This window comes from Echiichthys vipera, assembly GCF_963691815.1.
Source record: "Echiichthys vipera genome assembly, chromosome: 22".
NCBI classification, from domain to species: domain Eukaryota; kingdom Metazoa; phylum Chordata; class Actinopteri; order Perciformes; family Trachinidae; genus Echiichthys; species Echiichthys vipera.
This window is the reverse complement of record NC_139847.1, coordinates 7,581,173-7,599,562: the sequence shown is the minus strand read 5'-3', so window position 1 is coordinate 7,599,562 and position 18,390 is coordinate 7,581,173. Positions and strand designations below refer to the sequence as shown.

The window sequence follows — 18,390 nt, the reverse complement described above, 5'->3', positions numbered from 1 at the left end:
TGTTGAGCTCTTTGTTCACTCCAGGAAGTTATTCAAAAAAAAAAGTTACTCAAGTTAAAAGTTACTCAAGTTTACTCAGATGAACTTGGTTTTATTGCTCACATACTCTCATTCAATGAGTCAAATCAACAGGATAGTGAGGAATAAGTACAAATAAGTACACCAACGTGATTTAAGTAAGCATAGTTATTACCTTTTAGAGTGTATGTGCGGTAATTAAATACTTAACATTCAAAAATTCAGTTTTATCGTGTTATAATACTTGAAAAAAACAAAATGTAAGGCTGAATCATAGGATTTCAGAGCATTTTAAGGAGTGTATGAACACAAATTATATTTCAATTACAACTTAGACATTGTCTTGAGAAAAAGCTAAAAAATAAGACAATTTAAGAAACACTTACTGATCATGACACATAGGCTGTACAATGGAAATAAAACTGCATTAAAATAGATTTCATATTGTAAGATGTTAATGTGTTGTAATGTCAGTGGTGGAAAGTAACTACGTTTAGTAAAGTAGACTTTTGGTACTCCACTACATTCTTTTAATGACTTTAGTTACTTTACAGCTTCAGAATATAGTTACAAAATATAATCAACAAATAAATGATGATGTAATATTATTGGTTAAGATAAAACTCTTTTGATTCCAGGGGGAGAAACTATTTACTATCCACCTATCCCGCAATAAATGAAGTGATAAAATCTGCTCCACCTTTAACGGCTGCAACGTTAAAGCGATGAACACATTTATGCATCCATAATTAGAATATATATAATTCAGAAATGGAGCATTCAATAAGACTTTTCCATTCATAAACCTCCGTCAGAGCCTCAATCACCCACCTGGACTAAAGCAGATCTGTACATTCTTGCACATTCTCTGTCCACATACTCATAGTATAGTATTTTTAGTATCAGTTTGTATATTATACCCGTACTACATATCCCATATTATATCATATATTGCATGCACATATACAAATACATTAGTATTTTATTTTACCGTCATCCTGCCACTGCACCTTACTATTTATTTATTCATTTATCTTGCTTTATCTCTTCCCTATGTTTAAGTGCTCCATTCTGTGTTTCTACTTATTTCTTATACCCAGATATTTTTATTTTGTCTTTTATTCTATTGTATTTTATCATATTCAGTTGCATCAGATTGCTGCAACAAAATGATTTTCCTTCGGGGATGAATAAAGTTATTGTATATCTCACTATATCTATTTATCGCTCTATCTATCGCTCTCTATCGCTCTATCTATCTCTCTCTCTATCTCTCTCTATCGCTCTATCTATCCCTCTCTCTATTGCTCTATTGCTCTATCTATCGCTCTCGCTCTATCCATCTCTCTATCTATCTCTCTCTATCGCTCTATCTATCCCTCTCTCTATTGCTCTATTGCTCGATCTATCGCTCTATCTCTCTCTCTATCGCTCTATTTATCTTTCTCTATCACTCTATCGCTCTCTCTATTTCTTTATCGCTCTATCTACCGCTCTATCTCTCACTCTATCTCTCTCTATCACTCTATTTATCTCTCTCTATCGCTCTATCTAGCTCTGTCGCTCTATCGCTCTATTTATCTCTCTCTATCGCTCTATCCATCTCTATCGCTCTATTTATCTCTCTCTATCGCTCTATCTATCTCTCTCTATCGCTCTATCTCTATTGTTCTATTTATCTCTCTCTATCGTTCTATTTATCTCTCTATCGCTCTCTCTCTCTCTCTATCTATCTCTATCGCTCTATCTCTATCGCTCTATCTATCTCTCTATCGCTCTCACTCTATCGCTCTATCTATCTATATCGCTCTATCTCTATCGCTCTATCTATCTCTCTATCGCTCTCACTCTATCGCTCTATCTATCTCTCTATCGCTCTCACTCTATCGCTCTATCTATCTATCTGTATATCTCTCTCTATCGCTCTATCTATCTATCTGTATATCTCTCTCTATCTCTTTATCTATCTGTTCTGCATAATGAGTTCTTTTTCTTTACATACTTAAAGTACATTTTGATGCTTATACTTTATACATTTTGAATGCAGGACTCCTACTTGTCTTATTTTCTACACTGTGGTATCAGTACTTCTACTTAAGTGATAGATCTGAGTCATTCCTCCACGTCTGTGTAACAACTTTATATCTCTTAGAAGCATTAGAGGTAGACGGATAAACTCCCTGGGCCAATAAATCAGCTGATGTTAGCCTTTTGCAGCTATATTAGCATGACTGTATATGTCAGCCAATATGTAGCAAGACACTGCAGTACAGGAATGAAAAACTACTATAAGGCATCATTTGACTTTTTACGTATATAATATTTTCATCTGATTTCTGAACCTCTCAAATATCAACATTGGTATCCACCTCACATGTCCAGTGTCAGATGTTCCTCACTGACACACACAGGGAGATGACCTTTGCCCTGTGCTGTTCTGTATCTGAGTTATCACCAGGTCCGAGGCAAAGTCCGGCTCGCTGCGTCAAACACAAGCAGCGCTGAAAACATCACAAAACAACCGTACAAAATAATAAGGCTGGGAGAAGAGACTACAAGAGACTGACGAGCATGGACACCACGTCTTCATTCATCAAGTAAGTGAAGAATTACTTTTGGTCTGTTGATATTGTGTTGATTTGCTTTGTGATCGTTTGAGCCCCTGAAATAAAGACTAGATTTAAGTGAGTAAATAACTAGATTATATGAGATATATATCAATTTAACCCTTGTATGGGGTCAAATTGACCCATTTCAAAATATTACAACAAGAAAAATGGCACAAGTAAACATGCTTCTTATGTGAAACCTAGTTTATTTTATGTGATGAACATGTACAAACAAAAATAACAGATACACATGCTACTTTTCCCCACACATTTACATCCTTTAAATGGTGTTCGACATCAGTTTGACCAACATACACAGAGACACACAGAAAAATGCCCGTACACACGCACACACACACACACACACACACACGCACACGTACACACGCGTACACACACACACACACAGATCTAATGTTAGATTATTATATTATTATAATCTAAGCACAGAGAAACGGTTTTCTCTCACTTGTAGAGACTAATTGCAATCAACAAACATATGTTATCTCTATTGATTGGAATTGACATGATATATGAATGGTTCATGGAGTACATTTTTATTTCACACTGTTTTTAAAACCCCAAATATGTTTTCCGGGTCAGTTTGAATTTCACAAAAGTGAAGACCATACACGGGGTAAGTTATTTAATGAGTGTGACATCCAAATAGAACAGGACTTTTTTAATGTCATTGGTAATAACTTTGCTTTTCCTCCCATGACGAGTCAAAATGTCTGCTCTGAAAATCCACCACACATTTAATAATTGAATAACCTCTCTGTTCGGCCTTTACTCAGATCTGTGACCAAGCGTGTGTGGTCTCCACCGCAGCGTCCCTTCAGAGTTTGTTGTCACAACAGGGAGACCAGGAAGGGCATCACAGCGGGGACCCTGGAGGAGCTGAAAGAGAGGGTGAGAGTGAAAAATAACAGAAAAAGCTTTGATCAGGGCAAAGCTGCTTACACTATATGCAATATCATACATAATATAATAGAAAGAGAAGGAAACAATGTAGAAGAAAAGTTCATGATTAACACACTTTTAATACAATCAAATGAGATAGAAAGGATGAAGGTATATACAACATGTTTTAGTACAGAATATAAAACACAGAACAGTCGTTTCTTAAGAATGAAACATTAAACTAAACTAAAAAATGTCAGTGTGTAACAACATAACGCTTATCTCACCTAAAGCCCTTGTCAGAGCCTTGATGATGTCAAATATGTGGTCACGTGTTGTCATGAGTCAACTGCACTCAGTAAACAAAAGCACAATAAAGATAAGTGTGTGAGGGCCAGACTTTATTTCCTCATAAATGACAAAATTCCTCTTTTTAAATTCAGTTTAGAAGAGGAAGTGTGAGCCCAGATCTAAACCCCATAGAGCATCTCTGGAAAATCCTTGGCAACAAAATAATAGCTAATAAGAAACCCACTACAGTAACCGAGCTGTGGGAGAGACCGTTTTAATCTGTGCTGCAGGTATGCCAGGCTCTGCTGCTGTCCCTGTCTGCAGTGTCTCTGTCTCTGGCTTGTGAGGAGGACGGGACGGAGGTAGACTCCGACGAGTTCCTCATGACCCTGCCTGACAACACCATGCTCATCGCCCTGGAGCCCGGACAAACCTGGAGACCACAACCGGTACTTTTGACCATAGAAGCCAAATGTTGTTTTATTATAGAGGCTTTTTGTCACGTGACGCACTATCACACTACATTCAGTAGGTGTGACTGTTGTGTCTGATCCCCCCAGGGTGCAGTTGTGTCCAAATCTCAAGACCACGGCAAGCCTGCAACCGGGAGAGACATAGCTCGTGTCACCTTTGACCTTTACAGGATGAACCCAAAGGATGTCTTTGGCTCCCTGAGTGTGAAGGCCACATTTCAGGGCCTGTACTCTGTGAGCGCTAACTTTCAGTGTCTGGGGCCCAAGAAAATCCTCAGGTAAGTGGGATTATTTTCAAAGTAATTTCTCTGGTAAACACAGCGTTTAAACCGGTGCGTTTGCGTGATTCTTTGTGGAGAAACTCTGGTTTACATTGTTGACAAGTTGGTCAAATAACTTCTTACCAACTTCAAAAATGACGTCTGATTCTTTCAGACATGACATAAAGTTAATACATGTGGTGGTAAATGTAACATTCATTTCCTCCCTCAGCAATAAGCTTTTTCAATGTCCAAATTTATTGCACAACGGTGATTAGAAACCAGCTAAGAATCCGTACAAAGTAACACTGGTGACACTCGATCTAATTTTTTCAGAGAAGCCCTGCGTGTTGCGTCCACCCTCCTACACGCCGCTGGACACCTGCTCATCACTTCTGCCACCATGATCCGCCGCATTATCGAAGGCGCTGAGCTTTGGCAGCCGCAGAGGACAGAGACGCAGTACACAGCCAGCTGGAAGTGACGGAGCGGGGAGAGACCCGCGGAGTTGTGACATCTGATATGATTGTTGGCTAAACAGGGATTAGTAGGCCGATCTAAGATGTTTTGAATGTATTCCCAGTATTGAATGAGCCTCTATTGTATAATTGTTTTGCAGCCTCTTAAAATCAGGGAAAAGAAATCTTTATTTTTGACATGACCATCTTCATAGCGGACGATTGTATGACTGTATACTATAGTCATCTACCCTTAAAATGATCAGTACTTAAGGTCATAAACAGAATGTAAGACTGTATGTAGCTGGATAACATGAGAATGAGTTTTCCATTTTTTGTGCAATATTTTCTACATAATATTATAGAATTATACTTTTGTGGATTTGGTGGTTAATGTTGGCAGGTGACCTTCTCTTTCTATGTGCTCTGAGATTACAGCCGCAGTGTTTATTTTGATCTGAAACGTCACTGTCTTTTAAAAAATAAAATAAACAGAAATATTACAGTACTGAGAAAAAAAAGTAGTAATTCATTTTGTAGTTTAGGGATTAAGTGTTTTATTTGAATGACAGCAAAACCTTCCGTCTACACAAAACGTGTGTAACTTTTTTGAAAATTAAACAAACATGTCAAGTTATAACTATAACAGTATAACAATACTGTCCATATGAAACCTAATGGACACGAATGAATACACGTGTCTTAACTTGGCAACCTTTTACCAAACAACTGTCTTAAAGTTCAGAACGTTAACAAAAATTGACCGTCTCTAAACTGCTGATGCATCTTTCCAAATCTGAGGAGATGATGCATCTCCATTGCTCCATTTGCAGAGGCTGTGGCATCGTTTCTACGCTGGAGGCATCGGCACGCTGTCCTCCTCACCACAGCTTCCGCTCTTCTCGAGGTTCATCATTAAGGTTCCTTCTCCTCCACCCTCAATAGCTGCCGGTAACAGATGTTGGCGAGCGCCTTGCTGTGCTGCTCCTGATTCATCCAGTGGGGTCTCCCTTTCGTAATTAAATAGCGCATGTCACTGAACCACTTAACCAACGTCAAGCGGCGGATGTTAATCGCAATCGACAGTCGGTCGTAAGCATCCTTGTCTGGATATTGGCAGCGCATGAAAGCCGCCTTCATCATCGCTATCTGAGTCCGAGTCTTTGTTAGGAGGGTTTTCTTATTGGCAAACTTGTTCGTGTCTACATGAGAATCCTGCTGTTGGGCAGTAAACGGTAAACCGTCTCCAACAACGAGAGTATCTAGTATTGCCACGAACTCCTTCAGTTTGCCAAAATCAGTGGGGGCATTGTTGTGGTTTGTTGGCTCTGGTGCGTGCGTCTGTGTCTCTGTTTTACCCGCAACGCTGCTTTCCCCAGGGGCCATATGAATATCTGAGGTGGAAGGAGGAAGTTCTGCCTGGTTATCGGTGAGAGGAGGCACGTCAACGGCCTGAGTTTGAGTCGGGGGGATGAGTGGAGGACTTGCATCCAGTGTCTCATCAGGCACCACGAGGCTCACCTTCTTTTCCTCTTTTTCCTTTTGCTGGAAAAGTGTTGTCTCCAACTGAGTGGGTTTTTGACACTCCCTCACAGCTTCATCATTTTGAGTTTCTACTTCTTCTGTTCTGTCCACAACACCCTCTTCCCATTCCTTCTTTTTCTTCTTTCCCATCTTCTCCGTCACTGGCGTTCTTTTCCGCTTCTTCGTACTATTCACTTGGTCTTCTTCTACTTTTCTCTTGTTCACTTTCTTCACTGGTTGCTTCTCCAATTGCTTACTATTTTCTCCCATCATCCCTCCTTCACTTGCACTCGGTTCCTCCCCAACATCGTCTGCCTTTATTCCACCACGCTCTTCTACCTCATCTTTGCTTTTCTTGTTCTGTCCTCTATCCTCTTCTACCTCCTTCCCCTTCTTGATATGCAGCTCTTCCTCTATTGGACTAGACTTGAAATTCCTCCGAACCTTGCGGATGTCTTTATAGTCCCAGCTGATGCCATAACGGAGCCTCTGTACCATGAACCACACTTTCACTTGGTCCGGATGCACGGAGCAGCGGTCTGCCAGTGCAGTTGTCTGTTTCTGTGTCAAATATGGAAACTTGTCAAAGGCCTTGTCCAGCTCTACGGCATCATCCAGCTGTAGGTTGATATCGTTGGAGTGCACCCATAAAAGCTTGCGATTGTCAGAGAGCAAGGGGAGACACAGTGGACTGATCTGGTTCAGACTGACAGCCATCAGGGCAGCGTTAATTTCTGGTGAAATCTCTTCAGGAGCTCTTCTTCTGTCTGAGCCAAAGTTGTCCTCCATCCGTGTTTTGCCTCGTCTCTCTCGTCTGGGGGAATGACTCCTGCGAAGAGCAAGACACCCAGAAAACGTTGATACCCAAAGAAAATATGTAATAATTTACAAGATAAAAATTTAAACAAGTGAAAGGTATTCAACTGAACCCATTTAATATTCTATAGAAGTTATGCCAATATATACTGTGAGAACATATGTATTTAGATATTATTTAGGTAAACGTCAAAGTATGTGAGTAAAGTGAGAATCAGGTGTTAAATTGTATTTAATTTCAATTACTGATTGACTGGTTGCAGCATTTAAATGTAGTAGCTTGAGCTAATTTTTTTACTTTGTAACATCATATAACAGTTAAATTAGTGCTTTTTAGTTTAATCTTTAATGTATCTTATTTTGATTTTCACTATGTATTCAAAGTAACTAGTCAAAAAAGAAATGAAACCTGGAAAGATATAATATTGGTGAATAAAACAAAATATACCACTGTAATGCAGTGGAAGAAAAACCTTAGTGTAACTTAACTGTTGTGTTAGAAAGCACATCTGTATTATTATTCTATGAACCTTATTTCCTGACTAACTTGTATTTTAATTAATTTAAATTTTATTTATGTAGAATAATCTCATTCATTTTTTTATTTATTTTCTTTATCTGTATTTGATTTAAATCACCTGTTTATACTGTATATAACTTGTATTATCTTTTATAAGATGTATGCCTTTTTGATTGTGCAATAAAATCTAAAAAATAAAAAACTTCCACTATAATGCTACATAGTTTAGTTTACTTACACGTGAAATGAATTACAACATAAATGGAAATAATGTAAAGAAAAGGAAAAAAACAATAACTAAATCAGAATATCTTTTTTTTGTTGCCAGTAATAAACACAAAAACAACATAGTTTAACATTTCCGAAAAGGAGTAGTACGCAGAATAACTTATTTAATACTACCCTTCTCCATTTTCAAACTTTATCACATATTGAAATCCTTTTTAAATCTATTTCATAATATACAGTTGATACATAGAAAGAGGGATAACCAAATTACATAATTGACATGCTTAAATAACCAAAATATAAACTGCATTGCGTTTGTTTAGTGACAAAATATCACCAAAAATAGAAAGTCAGCACCTGCACTTAATTAGCGTTAGCCTTATTTCGCTAGCTAACGGTAGCGAAGGTTAGCTAGTTGACGTAAGTTAGCTAGTTGACGTAAGTTAGCTGGTTAACCTACGTGTATGCCTCCAGCACACAGGACTGGTTAGCATGATAATTGTTGTGGTACAGTTTAACTTACCTAACTGACCTTTGTTCCCTGTAATTGTCCCTCTTTATCTCGGCCGTGACTTTATCAGTGACGTTGGTACTGGACGGTTGGTCCATAACGGTTGGTCTATAACGGTTGGTCTATAACGGTTGGTCCATAACGGTTGGTCTATAACGGTTGGTCCATAACGGTTGTCACATTTAAAAAAGACGAAAAACGGTTGTCATGGGAGCTGTCAATCAAAACTCGATCTGCCACGCCCACACAGCCTTGAGAAATAGCCTTAACAGCAAAATTAGCTGTTTTTGAAACATGTTTTCTAACAGTTTTGAACGTTTATTTCACTCAGTTTTTTTGTAAGTGTTTAATGAGGCACTCAACTTTGATATCATAGATACATCCTTAATTCTAAAGCCGTGTTTAAGCACACAAAATGTCCCGTAAATATGAAAGGAGATTATTTCCTGCTGATCTGGTTCAGTCCCCAAATTTGGAACAAAAAAAAAACAGTGCTTAAAACTTGAATTTGTACATCCTCTTTGCCGAATTATATATTGTATAAATAAGTTAAATAATACAAGATGTAAAAGGTTGAATATGGGAAATGAGCAGAACACCGCCATCTAGTGTCTCAAGATCGTAGTCGCGACAACAGAAAATAATTCCACCACTCAGGTTGCCAGGTTGGTCAGACCCGGCCCAGTAGCCTTCAGAAGACCAGAGTCGGTTTGAGTCTGTTTGAACCCGTCCCCTCCGACAAATCGCGCCATAAAAACAATTGCAGAGGAGTTTGACTGACAATTAGCATTAGCCTTTACAGCTAAGTAAACATGAAAGTTAGCTTCCCAATCAAGGAGAAACGTAGCCATTTTGGCGTGCCTTTTAATGGCGTTGAACTCCTTTATCTCAGTCCATGGAGTGAATGCTTGGCCTATATTGACTCTGGTTTTTGCCCGTTTCCGATCACTCAGCTGCTGGGACAATAAGCAGCTGCAGGATTGGCAAACTCCAGTTCACCCAGTGCCAGACTACAGTAGCTGCAACCAACAACAGACAACCCTGGCAACCTGCAATGCCGGCTGCTTCTGGCTGGTATGAAAACAATGTGACAGAAAATCATTGTCAAACCCGTAAAAAGGGGTTTTAAATATTAATTCAGACCAAATATATATATTTTTATAAAGCCATCATTATATGTGAGAGGCCCCCCACTCTGTCTACGCAGGAACAACGTGCACAAACTCGGAGTTTACTGTTGATCATTTTGCTTCTATTTTAAATTTTTCCATTTTTTTTATGGTTGCATGTGTTTTATTCATTTTGCGTCCTTTTTTCGGTGGTTTTGCATCTGTTTCAGTTGTTTTTTTGCATCCCTTTGTAACTTTGTGTCTCTTTCTGGCCATATTGTGTGTATTTTTAGTCATTTCCTTGTGGTCATTTGGGATTATTTTGTGTATTTTTTTCCATTAACATTTTGTGAGTCAGGTCAGCTGTAACTTCTGTAGTCAAAAACAAGACTGTACTGCAATTATTTCCACCTTAATCTATGATATGTTACCTTTTTGTCAAAAATATGTTATGAAAAATGAATTTATATTATTATGGTCATTTTGCAGGCTGCAGTTACCCTCTGTGTTAATTAAAATGGATGTGTGAGGCAGTGTTCAATCCAAACTCAATCCAAACTCAAGTATACCTCTCTAAAACAGTTTCCACAAAAGCCAAACATTATAACTTGCATGAAGGTATGAATTATCTGGCTGCATTAGCTTAAGCTGAGTACACTGGCAACTGGGTGTAGATTGGACCTGTAGTAGATGATTCATCTTTATTGAGTGATAAGGAGGCTTTTTATTACAAGTAGGTGAGCAAGTTACAATATAACACTGCTAAAAAAAGGGTGTGTGCTGTGGACAGTACACACCCTTTACTTTCCCAGTAAAGGATACTGCTGGAGTGCAGCTCAAGCTGTCGCACCAGACTCAAGTGACAGAAACAAGTGACAGAAAAACTCCACCCCTTAAATGTTTTCGTTTAGCAGAAATCGAAACTGTTGTGCAAAGCTGTTGTGGCAGAGCATACAGAGCCGACAGAGAGACAAGAAACGAGTGAACAACTAGATTCAGCAAAATCAGATTTCATTTGCAGCTTTCTGCCAAAGCAGAGCTAACCAAAGAGCTTCGAGGAGGATCCTGAGGACTTTCAATAGTGAATAATATTCCAGAAAAATCAAACCAGGATTTCCTGCATCTGAAAAACCATGTCTGACAATCTACAAAAAGACCCACAAGTTATCCTGTGTGACATGTGCACAGAGGAGGACAGGAAACCAGCACGGAAGACCTGCATGAAATGTGAGATCTCCATGTGTGTCCAGCACCTCCAGGTCCATCTGATCACCCCTGTGTTACTTCAAACTCATCCTTTGACTGAGCCGATGGCCCTATGTGGCACCACTAAATGCCCCCAACATGGAAAACTCCTTGAGTACTACTGCTTGGATGACATGACCTGTGTGTGTGTTTCCTGCGCCATCGAAGACCAGCACCGTCTACACAATATGAAGACCTTCTCCACAGCCCACAAAGAGCTCAAGGAGAAGCTCAACGCGGAGCAGCAGGCCTTACTGGGAAAAACTGATGACGAGAATGTGAGTCTGGAAAAGTGGGAGAAGAGTGAAAGAGAGAATCTGGGTCGCTCCAGTGTGCGTCTCATTGAGGCTGTGACTAACCTGCGTGATGTTGTCCTGACCAGTGTCCAGAGTTCAGTCTCTGCCCGTATGGTGTCAATCAAAACCAGCAAGAGCAGCATACAAGCAGCACAGAAGGAGAAGGACACCTTCAGATTCCTGCAGATGTACTCTCAGGTGCATCAGGATGTGGAGAAGGCCAAAGCTGTGGACCTGAGAAAAGGCTTGGAGCCTGGCAGTGAGCGAGACAAAATGGTTCAGGAGATAAGACAGAATGGGAACAAAATGGTGGAGCAAGCAGGCCACCTGTGGGGGTCCCTGTTGACTCTGGTTGACCCAGAGAACCACCAGGAGTTCATTGGTACCAGTTCAGACATGATCTTTGACCCACGGATTTTTGGCCCTGGCATGTCCCTGTCCAAAGACAAGAGGAAGGTTTTCTACAGTAGTTGGCTGGGGCAATGCTCTGCCACTCTGCTAGTCCGTAGTACCCTGTCAACTCCTAACTTTCAGAGGTGGGTGGTCAGTCTTTCTCAAGACTCTGACTGGTCCATTGGTCTCTGCGACAAAAAGTCTGCAAAGAACTTGAAGGATGGAAATGTATACGGTCTGTGCTGCGAAGACAACCAGCTCAGCACTCTCACAACAGATTATGAGGATTGTACTAATACATCGATCAGTCCAGAGAAAAAACGCAGGGTTTCCTCTGCATCAATCACACATCAGGGCCAAAGTGGAGATGAGGCCGTAGCGCGACCTGAAGTGGTTGAAGTGTTTTGGAACTTTGTGGCTTCTTCGCTGTCCTTTTTCAGCAGAACTGGACAGCACCAGAGGGAAGAAATAATCACAATTAATATGAGCCTCAACAACTGGGACCTGGCCCCCTTTGTTCAACTAGGAAAGAAAAATGCCCAGAATCTCCCCAAGCAGGAATGGAAATGCCCGTGTGGGAAGGTTTACTACAAGAACGGCAATCACTACAGCGATAGAATGAGCGGCCACTCTTACCAGCACCTCTCTAACTGTCCCTGTGGAGCAGTTATTGGCGACATCTCCATCACAGAGATGGTTTGTGAACTTAGGTAATTGGTAAAACCCCACTGAACGCTAATACTCATTATTCAAAGCCAAGAAGTGCATGGCTACACATATCTACAGTAATAACATATTTTTCTTTTATTGGATGAATATAAATATTGATTGGTTGTTGAATGAAAAAAATCAGGCTTTTAGTGCAAATATCAGTAATGAGCAAATGCTGTGATTCCTTTTGGTGTACAAAATACAAACCATTAACTATAGACAATGTAATATCTTCAGTTTATTGTGTTTTGGGAACAAGGGTCATTCTGTTTTGACTTTTGTCTCCATCTACTGGCTGTGAGGTGTAAGTTGCATGGTGTTGCTGGTCCTTAGTATCGTTCTTACATTGTGAATCATCCGATCAATAATAAAGCAAGTCAAATTTTAAGATGTGGAATGTTTTTATTGACTGGTAAAAGTTTTTTTTAATTTCCATTTTTTCCCCCAGCAGCTTGAAAGTATCTGGTAACTACAGACACTGTGTGAAGTGAAGCCTCCAATACTCAATATGGTGTAAAACCTCCAAGGAACAACTTCATAATTTAAAGGCTGTAATGAATTACACTTAAATATGAATGTGCACATTATGAACATAAGCCCACACAATTTTTGGTACTCACTGGGAGCAGCTAGAACCAGAGAAGAGAAAAGCTGCTCATCTTTATGCAGAATAACACCTCTGCTATGAAGTCAACATTTCATTGCTATGTACTGTATGTGCTGTAGTACCTTACTCTGGCATTCAGCGTGTACTGGTCCATATATTAATGATCCCAAAATCTAATTCACCTACTATTTAAAACTTGACCTAACCTATGACACTGTAGTTTCAAAGCACATCTATGAAATAATAACAGAAACTAATTATTAAGACTTTCAAATCTCAAATTGAAGTGCAAAACTTAGTGATGGAATGATTGCATTTCTAAAAACAGGTCATAATTAGCCACAGCAGCTGCGTACATATTTCGTACTTTCTAAATCATTTAAGACATTTGTTTATTTTATACGTGTGTGGGGGGGGAAAGGCTTATAGTATGATCTCGGCACAGAGCATAAACACATGTTGTAGATACTGTTTATAGACAGCTACAGATTTGCATAAAAAGATGACTTGCATTGGAAATACATCTCACTGTCCTGAAACACTTTGTAGATTGCAAACAGATTCATTTCTGTTGATACCAATGAAAAAGTCAATGTTTTAAAATTGAAATGAACCTTAGTTTATGTAAAAAAAGAAAGAAAAGCATAGTAAAATGACAGTATTTCAGTATCAGTATTCATGTCTGTGAATCAGACAGGCAGTGTTGCAGACTTATCCTTCGTTCTGAAGCAGGACTCCAGCCGGATATTCAGCTGTCGTTGCCGAAGACGGTGTTGAGCTGTTGGGTAACCCTGATGAAGGTGGTCCTGCGGCTCAGCTCCTTAAGTTTACCTGCTCCGACATAGGTGCAGGTGGAGCGGACCCCGCCCAGGACATCTCGTATTGTCAGGTCCACGGGACCTTTGTAAAGAACTTCTACTGTCTTCCCCTCCGACGCTCTGGAGGTGAAAAAGACCCACTGGGATTACCCTCAGAGGAGACATTATAAACATATATACTATCAGCAATCACCCACAAACATGTTATAAAAAAATGACTGACATATTTTCTCCCTTACACACTAAAATAACTGGGACTCTGACCTGTACTCAGCCACGCCCCCTGCATGTTTCTTCATTGCCGTATCGGAGCTCATTCCATAAAACAGTTTGTATTTCTTCCCGTTTTTCTCAATGACCTCTCCCCCGCATTCTGAGTGTCCAGCAAGCATACCGCCCAGCATCACAAAGTCCGCTCCAGCACCTGAGGGCAAACATGAAGATAAGCTTGTTTTAACAGGAAGAATTCTTACTGTGGTTGGAATTTGAGTGCAATGTGAAAAACCCACTAAAACTCACCAAAAGCCTTTGAGACGTCTCCTGGGCACGTACATCCCCCATCCTGTGTGAAAGAGAAGATAAAGCAGAACAAAACACCAGGGGAGTGACTGTGTTTACCATGGCTGCAGGTACCACCTGGAAACAAAAGATAAAACTGCACACACTCAAGGTGAAATTCACGTCCAACAAACCACACTGACCGTGGGAAGAGAAGGACTGGAAATGGGGAATCAACTCTTAAATTTGTTGTTTCAGACAGAGCAAGGCTAGCTGTTTCCCCCCTCATTTCTATCCTTTATGCTAAGCTAAGCTAACTAGCTGTAGCTTCATATTTAGCACGCAGATATGTGTGGTATCAATCTTCTCATCTAACTCTCAGCAAGAAAGCAAGTAAGGCTATTTCCCAAAATGACAAAATATGCCTTTAACATTAACTTTGGACACCAAGAGCTGTGTAGAAAGTCTGATTAAATCACTGGATTATCAGAGAAGAGAGTCCCTTACAGAGATGATGTGGCCACCCAAGCCATGGGCTGCGTCTGCACACTCGATCACAGCACTGAGCTGGGGGTACCCCACCCCTGTCTTCTTGCGGGTGGTACACACAGATCCTGTGGGCGAAGAAACGGGGGCAAGAGATTAAGATTTCAAATCCAGGATTTTCAAACAGGAAACAGCATATGCAAGTATTCTTTATGGTCCGTCTGATCTGTGTGTGTGCCAAAGGAGTGGGGGTTTCCTTCATTGCTAATATCCATATATGAAAGTATATTAAAGTTATTCTTATATAATATAAAAAACACAAAAAAGTGTGTTACGCTGTGATCACCTGGTCCGATGCCTACTTTGATGATGTCAGCGCCAGCCAGGATCAGCTCCTCGACCATCTCTCCTGTCACCACGTTTCCTGCCTGAGCAAAAAAAACAAAACAAAAAAGTGTTTCATTGATTACTTAGCAAACAACCTGGGAACATCAATTCCTTTTTTAGGCCCCACGTGGTGCAGATATCTACTGACCATTATAGTGTGAGAGGGGAACTTCTCCCTGACGTCTTTGACAAAATGAACAAAGTGTTCGGAGTAGCCGTTAGCAACGTCGACACAAATATACTGCAGCTCCGGCACCGCCGCCACGATGGCTGAAATCCTGTCAAAGTCTCCTTCCCCGGTCCCTGTGCTGACCGCTACACTCTGGGAAATAAAAGAAAGAGAAAGACATGTGTGACAAAAAAATACAGCCATTTATAACCTCCCTAAAATATAAAGTCATGTAATGATTAACACTTTGAGTACCTTCACGCATTCGGGATTCTTTTTTGCAAACTCCACCCAGTCATCCACGGAGTAGTGTTTATGAATGGCAGTGAAAAGAGTGAACTAGGGGAAGAGGAAAAGAAAAGCAGAGCCATTGAGATATTTGTGCAGACCTGATACAAAAGGGGCACACAGACATATACAGCAGCGTTTTACAGGAGAAGTAATAGATATAATGTCCTGGTAGGCACATTTTTTTCTAACTGTGTGTGAGCGATGAGATGAACGAACAAAACAATAAATTACTCAATATATTTGTGAGATTATTAAATATATGATATTCAATTCAATTTTTATTTACAGTGCCAAATCATAACAAAAGTTATCTCAAGACACTTTACATATGAGTAGGTCTGGACCACTCTATGACTTATTCATAATTAACAGAGACCCAACAATTCCCCCATGAGCAACAAAAAGGTTGCACTATCTTTCTTCGACTTTAGAGGCGAAGAGGGCCCTGAATTAAAACATACAGCAGTCTGTGTGGTTTAGTGATAGACGGATACATCAGCCGGCCAATATTTGCGTTTTTTAGGTGTATCGGTATTGGCTGATGTGGGCTGCTGCGTTCATCGATAGTTTTTTCCTGCATTATTTACAGACAGGCGTCCACAGGCAGCTCCAAGTTCAATAAATGTTCCTTTTTTAAATTGAGACTTGTAACATTTGTTATCATCATCGTGTAATTTGATGATGTAAATTGAGGGAACAAAAGTAGAATCGGCTCCAAATTCAGCTCAAGAAAATCAGCAGTCAGTATCTGTCATCGGCTACGGCTGATTAAAAAAAAAATCAGTATCGGCATCGGCCCTAAAAAAATTCAAATCGGTCGATCTCTAGTGTGATTAATTATCGTTACAAAGATAAAGACAAAACTACAAGTTAGCCACCAATTCAATCACCTCTTGTCTTTTTAATCTGGTCTTTGGTGAAGGTAATAAGGAAAGTCTTGGCCTGTCTTCATTTATCAGCCTACTATGTAATATAGGGATTATTATTAGTAAAGCGCACACTCACAGCTTAGATTTAGGACCAATTAACTGACCCCAACAATATTTCTACAGAGAGAACATGATGAATTACCCTATGTGCTCCATGAAGCTCTTTGTGAAATGATAAGTGATTTATACACATCCCACGTAATGCATAACCTACCTGGTGCAAAGCCAGGGCCATCTCGAAGGTCCCCACAGTGTCCATGTTCGCGGCGATGATGGGGATACCTCTGTAGCTGCCTTTGGAGTTCCTGAAACTGTAGCTCCTCATTAAGTCTACCTGGGAAAGGCAAGGACAAGGACACATTAGTGTACTTCATATTTTTATAGATTTGTTCAACTAACGGGGAAACCATTGATTTGAGCAATGATTCGCAGTGCGTTGCTACAGTCACAGGAGCCTTTTCTTTCATAGATGGGGGGTCACTGCTTGAATGAACCTACCTCACTCCTTGATTTGAGAGTGCTCCGCTTCGGACGGAGGAGCACATCCTTGAAGTCCAGCTTGATGTCATTCTCAATGCGAGGCATTTTGGAATCAGGATGTACAGTCGGTGTAACAGAAAAAGAGTGTGAAGCTGTGAAAGAGAAGGAGATCAGAGTTCAGAGTGACGACTTTGTGCTGTCTTTTCTCAATTCAGTTTCATTTATAGTGCCAAATCATAACAAACGTTATCTCAAGAGTCTTTACATATAGAGAAGATCTAGACCACAATATATATATATGACTTATTTATCATTTAAAGAGACCCAACAATTCCTCCATGAGCAGCAGCAAGTCGCAATATCTATAATAATAATATCTATAATAATAATAATAATAATAATTTTAATATAGATTATTTATCCAGAAATGTTGTGCACAAGTGGTTTGACATCCCTAGGACAAAAGATAAGGAAGCATAATAAATTTAAGTTTTGTAAAAAATCATATTATTCAAAAACAAGCCTTGTGATACATGAGGAATATGAGTCTATTAGTGGTTTGACATAATCCAATGGAATGGTTTAATGCATATTAGTTTTTTATTCTGAATACCAAATTAATGTTGAATACCAAACTGACTTAATGCTGATGTGTAAGTATCCCATAAAAGGCAAAATCACACAGATATGTCAAATTGTCCAGAACTGTAATTACTACTTGGTGGAGACGTAATAAGGCTATCTTTAGCAAGTTAGCTATGTCAACATACTAAAACGCCAGTGACAGCGCTATTGCTTATAACATTCACACTAAACCCACCACAAAGATCAGCACAGTTGCTTCTTTTTTTCCCGATGTGTTATTTCAAGGTTAGCTAAGTTATGCTACATCGGCTTATAGCGTTAAAATTAACGTTAGCACGACAAACCGCGAACCTGTGGATAAACTAGTAATAAGTCAACGAATAAACTGTCTTTTAGATTAATTTAAATCAAGTATTAAACGTTACCTTTAGGACAGTATGTCTGTACCGCTCCTTTTTCCACTGTGTGTGTGTGCGCGGGAAGGTTTACGAGGGCGCACACCAACTGACAGCCACGTTGTAGTTTTTAAAGGGCGTTAGCTAATGGGCTGTGCGCAGGTAAAAACTACAAATGCCAGACTCCCCTTACGGCCATTTGCGCTGGTGTCGTAAAGGTTGGTTTAGGTGCTCGGGAAACACATTTTCGGGTCCCTTTTATTTTAGCTATACTCACTCACGCTAGAGAAAGATATTTTAGGTATTTTAGTAATTATGTGTTTTTTAAAATAGTTATTGACGGAAGTTGTAAGATTCAAGTTGAAGCGGAACCGTTAATT

The 18,390-nt window shown here is 39.8% G+C and overlaps 2 protein-coding genes across 2 annotated transcripts; one reads left to right on the top strand and one right to left on the bottom strand.

The window, feature by feature from the left end:
- Positions 1–2,589: 2,589 nt before the first annotated feature.
- cideb (cell death inducing DFFA like effector b) lies at positions 2,590–5,038 on the top strand (the record flags this gene model as incomplete). Its single annotated transcript, XM_083937385.1, has 5 exons — positions 2,590–2,615; positions 3,425–3,539; positions 4,112–4,270; positions 4,382–4,572; positions 4,891–5,038. The coding sequence occupies 5 exons, from the start codon at positions 2,590–2,592 to the stop codon at positions 5,036–5,038; spliced, it is 639 nt and encodes a 212-aa protein (XP_083793511.1).
- Positions 5,039–12,764: 7,726 nt separating this feature from the next.
- On the bottom strand, positions 12,765–18,081 carry gmpr2 (guanosine monophosphate reductase 2). Its single transcript, XM_083936795.1, has 10 exons — positions 18,041–18,081; positions 17,049–17,182; positions 16,765–16,884; positions 15,586–15,669; positions 15,310–15,483; positions 15,121–15,202; positions 14,796–14,902; positions 14,310–14,352; positions 14,055–14,214; positions 12,765–13,910 (listed from the first exon to the last, which is right to left on the bottom strand). Exons 2-10 carry the CDS (start codon positions 17,133–17,135, stop codon positions 13,721–13,723), a joined length of 1,047 nt encoding a protein of 348 aa, XP_083792921.1. The 5' UTR covers positions 17,136–17,182; positions 18,041–18,081; the 3' UTR covers positions 12,765–13,720.
- Between the last annotated feature and the right edge of the window lie 309 nt (positions 18,082–18,390).